This window comes from Scatophagus argus, chromosome 7, assembly GCF_020382885.2.
Source record: "Scatophagus argus isolate fScaArg1 chromosome 7, fScaArg1.pri, whole genome shotgun sequence".
Classification (NCBI taxonomy): domain Eukaryota; kingdom Metazoa; phylum Chordata; class Actinopteri; family Scatophagidae; genus Scatophagus; species Scatophagus argus.
Window position 1 is genome coordinate 25638084 of NC_058499.1, and position 6799 is coordinate 25644882.

General features: G+C 42.0%; 1 protein-coding gene across 9 annotated transcripts in view; it reads left to right on the plus strand.

The window, feature by feature from the left end:
* The window catches only part of carmil2 (capping protein regulator and myosin 1 linker 2), a 59272-nt gene extending 54901 nt beyond the window's left edge, over positions 1-4371 (plus strand). For all 9 annotated transcript variants that reach the window (XM_046394766.1, XM_046394764.1, XM_046394767.1 and 6 more), the window contains one exon: positions 1000-4371. In XM_046394766.1, coding sequence (XP_046250722.1) covers positions 1000-1490 — 491 coding nt within the window. In that variant the 3' untranslated portion in view covers positions 1491-4371. The remainder of the gene's footprint in view (positions 1-999) is intronic.
* Positions 4372-6799: the final 2428 nt, after the last annotated feature.

The window sequence follows — 6799 nt, forward strand, 5'->3', positions numbered from 1 at the left end:
TATATATATATATATATACTGAGTAAAATGCTGGTTTATCAGTGGTGACGTGAGGATTTAGGTAGTACCAAGGTATCTGTAAACTCCCAGCATCTTGATGTTAAGTCCTCGGATGTTCACTGGTCAAGTCTGTGGGGCCCTCCTGCAGAAGTCAGTCACCATCTCCTTTGTCTTGGTGGCACTGATGTGAAGGTGGTTGTGTTCCCACCAGTCGACAAAGTCCTTAACCAAATATTCCAGGTTGTTCCTCTCTAACACTCATTCAGCAATTGGAGAACTTCTGGATATGCCAGCTGGTTGTGTTGCAGTGGAAGTCTGATGTGTAGAGGGTAAACAGAAAGGGAGAGAGTACTGTCCCCTGAGGAACCCCTGTGCTTCAGACCACCTCATCAGACACACAGCCGTGAAGCCTCACATACTGTGGTCTGTTGGTGAGGTAGTCAATGGTCTATGCAGCCAGCTGCCTGTCTACCCCCACTTCCACCAGCTTCTCCTTGAGCAGCAATGGCTGTATGGTGTTAAAGACACTCAAGAAGTCAAGAAACATGATCTTCACAGTGCCTCCAGGTTCCTCAAGGTACAGGAAGGTAACGAGCTGTGGATAGTGACTGAAAGAACAAGATTGCGAATACAAGCAACATAAATGAGCTTCCTCCACAGGGTGGTTGGGAGAGATAGGGTGAGATGCTCAGACATCCGGGAGAGATGCCTCCCAAACATCTCTCTGGGGAGTTGTTTTGGGCATGGGAGAAGACCTTGGAGCTGACCCAGGACATGATAGAGAGACTACATCTCTCGTGTGGCCTGGGAACGCCTCAGTATCCCCCCGGATAAGCTGTTGGAAGTGTCCAGGGTGAGGAGAGTCTGGGCTTCTTTTTTGAGACTGCTGCTCCCACAACCCAGATACTAATAAGAGGAAGAAATCAAAATGACATTTGATGCTTTTCTTTCTTTCTGCAATCTGAATATATTCTTTCTGTGTGTTCTTCATCCATCTAGCCAGTGACGTGGTTAAAGGGACAGCTGAAGAGGCGGCTGTCCAGAAGGAGGAGCTGAAGGTGGAGAGAGGAAGGACAGGCTATGGAGGGATAGCTGAAAACAGGCACCCTCCCCCAGGAGAGGATGAAGCTCCAAGCTCAGGGTGTCCCTCCTCTACAGCTCAGACTCAACAAGAAGTATCAGTTCCCCGACTTTTTGGTCTAGCTGCAGCCCTCGACAAAGCTCCATCCATCCCAGAGAGGCCTCCAGCACTAACCCAAACTCTGGAAAAGCCCCCTGTAACCCCCACATCTCAGAAAAGGAGCCCCAGCACAGCCCCAGATGCATCTTCATCTCCAGAAATCCCCCAAAGGCGTCCTTTGTCCCAAAAGGTCCCTGGCACAGTGGATCTGAGAAACAGCACACAGGAGAAAGGAGAGTCAGTGTCTAAACAGCACACAATGAAGGCAGAGCCAGCAGACCAAAGAACTGAGCCCCCTCTGTCTGAATAATACACACAGACTGATTACCCGGGAAAAAAAAGGCACACCTAGGAGAGAGAGGAGGAAGGGGCACATGACATCACTGAGATCAGGAACTGAGAGACTATACAGGGCGCAGCTAACATCTGTACAGTTGGTATATTGGCTGTTTGGGGTGAATAAACACAGACTGCACAAATGGCCCAGTGGTCAAATTTATGCTGGAACAATAACAATTTTGAATGTTCAAGACAACTGAACAAATGTGATCTGCTGGCCATTACCTGTCTGAAGTTTTGAGTTGATTAGAAGTGCCTAATGGCACCTGTTTTAGTTTGTGTGAGGCTTGCGTTACGTGTTCAAATTGGCCACCGAGTTGTTCTTTGCAGTCCATGATTATTTACCCCAAACTTCAAATGTACTGATGTAAGCATATCTTGTGTTGACGGTTCCTCCTCTGAATGATGTCCTAAAATTACCAGGATATCTGTTATTTTGCTCCAGATTCACTATTTTCTCATCTCTTTTAGACAATTAGATTCAACATCTGCAGAGACCATCCAAAGATGTTGAGTCTGAAATGGGACACAGCTAGTATCAGCTAAATGACTAAACTGACAACAGCATCAGCTGAGTGGTTTTCAAATCTTTATTGTATACTCTCCACAAAAGGATGCCAGCTGTTTTGGAGGGAGGGGTTTCCGCCCCCCCAACCAATCACTGTGACATCCATCCACTCAGTGTCATTTTTCAGTCAAGACAGAGGCTGTGTTAGTGTTAGCAAATTGTCAGTTAGGTTTTACAATGCCAATAGAGTCATCTGTTTTTCAACATGTCAGGCATGTTCACTGAACTACTTACTACTATTACTGAGGTCCTGCAGTTTATGTCACACTTTCTTACAGGCCCCACACTGGCAGACGAAAAGTAAGCTTTCTGTCCTGCTAGCGCTAAGACGTGTTAATACTGATTGCTGAGATAGTTTGTTTTTTTTTTACCACTCTGTCAGACACACATTGTGCATGCATTAATAGAAGAAGTACTGTACCAAACCCATTTCCTTTCAATAAACATCAGTGATATTTCTGGATATCTGTAAGTAATAGTGCCATGTTCAGGGAGATAAGATAAAGTCACAACAAAAGGACGGACCATTAGAGGTTTAAAGTTGAGAGCCCACAGAGCTAACTAGGCTTTGCCATGATAATATTAGTGAGTTTCCAAGTGATTCTACAAGTTCCGTAGCAAGTAAAACTACATCTGAAACCCCATTGTACCATTTTAACTATGCTCAGAGGAAGTATTTAGTGGAGTGTGGTTGCCATAGTCACATTAACTAATAAAGGAACAGATAGGGATCATTGTGTGTAATGAACCTGAGGTCAAGTATAAGGAGTATGAACTCACCATCATCAGGACTTTCCATTATTGTAGTTTTTGTTTCTTTTTTCCATTACTTCAGCAGTGTAGGGGGATTCTTCACCAGGTCATTAGACCCAGCTGTTGTCAGTATGAATACATTCTACTGTTATTAGGCATATAGACCATAGAGCAGGGGTAATAATTTCCTATTATTATCACTCTGTTATTTTAGCTGTTTAGAGCTCAGGTTAAAGAGATTAGAAACAATGAATTATTGTTTCTGGACTTGTGTAACATCACTGTAGGACCTCAGGACCACACGGTGACAATTCCTCTTTATTGTGCAATGTCACTGTGCATTCTAAGCTCTGTTACCTCTGTTTCTTTATTTTCCATTAAAACCATCAAGCAATAAAGCAACAATATGCTTTGCGATTTCCTCACATTCTAGTGGGGCCAAACGATAAATTTAACATTTTACGAAACCAAAAGGTTGCACAGCAAAAATCAGTTTGTTTTAAAGAAATGCCTCCAGTGTAATGTTCTCATTTTTCATTTTCACTCCATTTACAACACTGTTGATAATTGCGTCAGTTTCATCAATACTTGTCACCTTTTGTTTGGATTCTGCCGCGCACAGTTCAGAGATTATTTTAACTGAAGCAATTGCTTTTCCAGCAATTCAGTGCACAGAACCAGACTTTTAAATGAGTCAGTAAAATTCCAGATATCTGAGGCATCTTGGCACTATGGAATCAGGCTACATTTAAGCTACGTAACGCTGAAAATGTTGCTTTAATTTGATGGTTAGTCATTTATTTATTTATTTTTATTATACCTTCCAATTTTTCTTGCAAATTCCGCTCTCACTATAGAGATGAGGTGGCCCCTAAGAACCAACATTTACATTTAAAAACTACCCTTTTGTGTTATTTTGTTATAATTAAATATTAATTTAAATATTATATGTTTATGCCTACCTATTTTATGTCAAATCGATTTCCTTCGCACTGTTTTCTAGACTAGTCTCATCATGCCACGTGTGAGAAAATGTTCCAGTTTTTCTTTTGCCTTTTTAAGAAATTTTCACATTAAGCCTTTTGAAAACTCCACATTAACACATGGGACACTAAAGCGCTGCATGTTTCTTAATATTTCTGTGGAATCACATAAGTATGTGAAAGCTAGATCAGTTCAACTTCAATCACTTCTATAAGCAGCCATATATGTATTTACCATGGCCATCATATCACAGGAGGACCAGATAAGATCTCAAGATACATTCTATCCATCAAACTAGGGTGGTTGTGGAGAACGGTGTGTGTTTTTTAAGAGCAGACCTCAGTTCAGCTCCCTGTGCTGTCAGCAACCTGAGCCTTTGTCTCATCCTAGGGGAGAATTTATTTTTTACCGTCATGTTTTATCTCTGCCTTGCACGCACAGAATATGTACAAAACTACATAAAGCAAACAAAAACAAAGTTATGAACAGAGTGTAAATCCATACCTATAATTGTTAATAATAATTAAAATGATGAGTTATGTCATAATTTTGTATTTTTTTATTTTGGTGTGTTGTTTATTGTCTTCCTTATCTAATGAAGAGCTTTGTCTCTCCTGCTTTGACCGTTTTGGGTCGAAGTCTTCCATATCAGGTAACAAGTAGTCAGCTTCTGCTAGCTCCCAGTGCACATAACACCAGGACTAAACAACTGTATGAAGGAGGTTTTCCTGCTGCGTTTGGCACCCCTAGTCTGAGTCAGCTCTGCTGTAGCTCCTTCCTACACTGAGGGTGTAGCAGTCTGCTGCTGAAGGAGCTGCTCAGAGCCTCCACTGTCTGATGCAGAGGGTGAAAGGTGTTGTCCATGATGGATGTCAGCTTGGCTAACATCCTCCTCTCACCCACCTCCTCCACAGAGTCCAGTGGGCAGCCCAGGACAGAGCTGGCCCTCCTGACCAGCTTATTTAGTCTCTTCCTGTCCTGGTCCCCAACAGACCACAGCGTATTGAATAGCAGAAGCTACCACAGAGTCATAAAAAGTCCTCAGGAGGGGCCTGCACACTCCAAAGGACCTCAGTCTCCTCAGAAGGTGGAGGCGACTTTGGCCCTTCTTGTACAGGGCATCAGTGTTATGTGACCAGTCCAGTTTATGGTTGAGGTAGACACCCAAATACTTAAAACTGTCCACCATCTCAATGTCCAAGTCCTGGACGTTCACTGATGTAAGTGATAATGTCCTTCTCCAGAAGTCAGGTGGTTGCGCTCACACCAGTCCACAAAGTCCACGATGACTGACCTGTACTCCGTCTCATTCCCCTCAGACACACAGCCAACAATGGCTGAGTCGTCAGAGAACATCTGGAGGTGACATCTGCTGGTGTTGTAGGTGAAGTCAGAAGTGTACAAGACTCAAGACTCAACAAGACTCCTTAGATCACTTTGATACTTCTACCTTGTTGTCAGACTGCCCTTTTAATGACATGACAAGTCCAAATTGTGTCACTTAGCTGGGGTCAAGAAAATTACAAAAACATTTAACAGTGTAGCAGTTAATGACACAGTTATAAACCTCACAACAGCCAGTGTTTAATGTTAACAGATAAAGCTAAATAGTTTCTTTGATAATTAGGCCACCTGTGACATGTTTATGATAGGTTCTGTTGTCCTGGTTAATGTCAAGTTGTCATAATAAAGACGCCTCATTGACAACTTTGCATAAATTGACATTATGTTTATAATTGACATAACTTACAGAATGACACTTTTTATGATCAAGTGATAGACTCCTTCCTGTTCATGACTGGAGTCTTGTCAGGTGTCATGGTTATACCAGTGTCATGTCACTCTCATGCACAAGCAAAGTGTTGCTGACATATTCTAGGATCTGATTTCAAATGTGCAAAGAACTAAGGTTTTCACAGGCCCACGACAGGGGACATGCACAGGTGCACTGGTTCATTTCCGTCCTCTGGTGTTTCACTAAGAACAAAGCTGGGGGCAGATTTGATCAGAAAGTTCAAGAGTTCCACAGATGACACAAGAAAAGCAGGAGATAAATCTGCTGGAGTTGTTCCCCTGATGTTCATGAGCTCTTTTCTGATGGAAAAGCACCAGGTACCACAGACAGAAATCTGAATTTACAAACAAAACAACAAAAACAACACTCACTATATAAATAAACTGAATTGAATTGAATTTGATTTCAATTCAGTTCATTTATATAGCACCAGTTCACAACAAAACTTATCTCATGACACTTTCCAATTAGAGCAGGTCTAGACCAAACTCTTTAATTAAATTCTGGGCTTTACGCTTTATTTCCATGAAGACAACTGAACTAACTCCAAAGCCCTGTTTCCATCTGGAATTAACATGTCTTGAATATACAATCAAAATAACCATAAGTGGACAGATCCAAGAAAAGACCTAAGACACATTGAAATCCACATATTCTTTTAGCAGTAAGTACGTGAATGTGTCCTGGATCACGTTATGCCGCCACCTGCACAACTGATGTCCCCTGAGTAAGTACACACTCATTTGAAATTAAAGGTGCAATTTGGAAGATATGGTCAGTGTTTTAGTTTGAAACATTCCCCATATGACATTCCCCATATGAGCCCATGAGCACAAATTAAACAGCAATGTGCCCCCCCCCAAAAAAATAAATCACCGGTAAGAGTCATCCCTCTTAGCAAATAGGGCATTTTTCCAAAGCAGCATCAGTTTTCCCCTCATTGCTGATAAATCTTAGATGCAGGCAGAGTCAGCAGCAAGGGAGGTGCAGTGAAAGAACAGAAACAGTGTGATTTAAAGATTTAAAAAGTTAAAATGGTGTGCAGACTAAGACTGTTCTGAGATGGGAGGATGTAGTGCAGCAAGACTTTTCTCCAATCTTTTTGTTGTTTTCTGTAACAGAGGGGCCAAACGCTGCACAATTAGCCATATGACTATGTTTTAGAGTAGCATGTAAACCA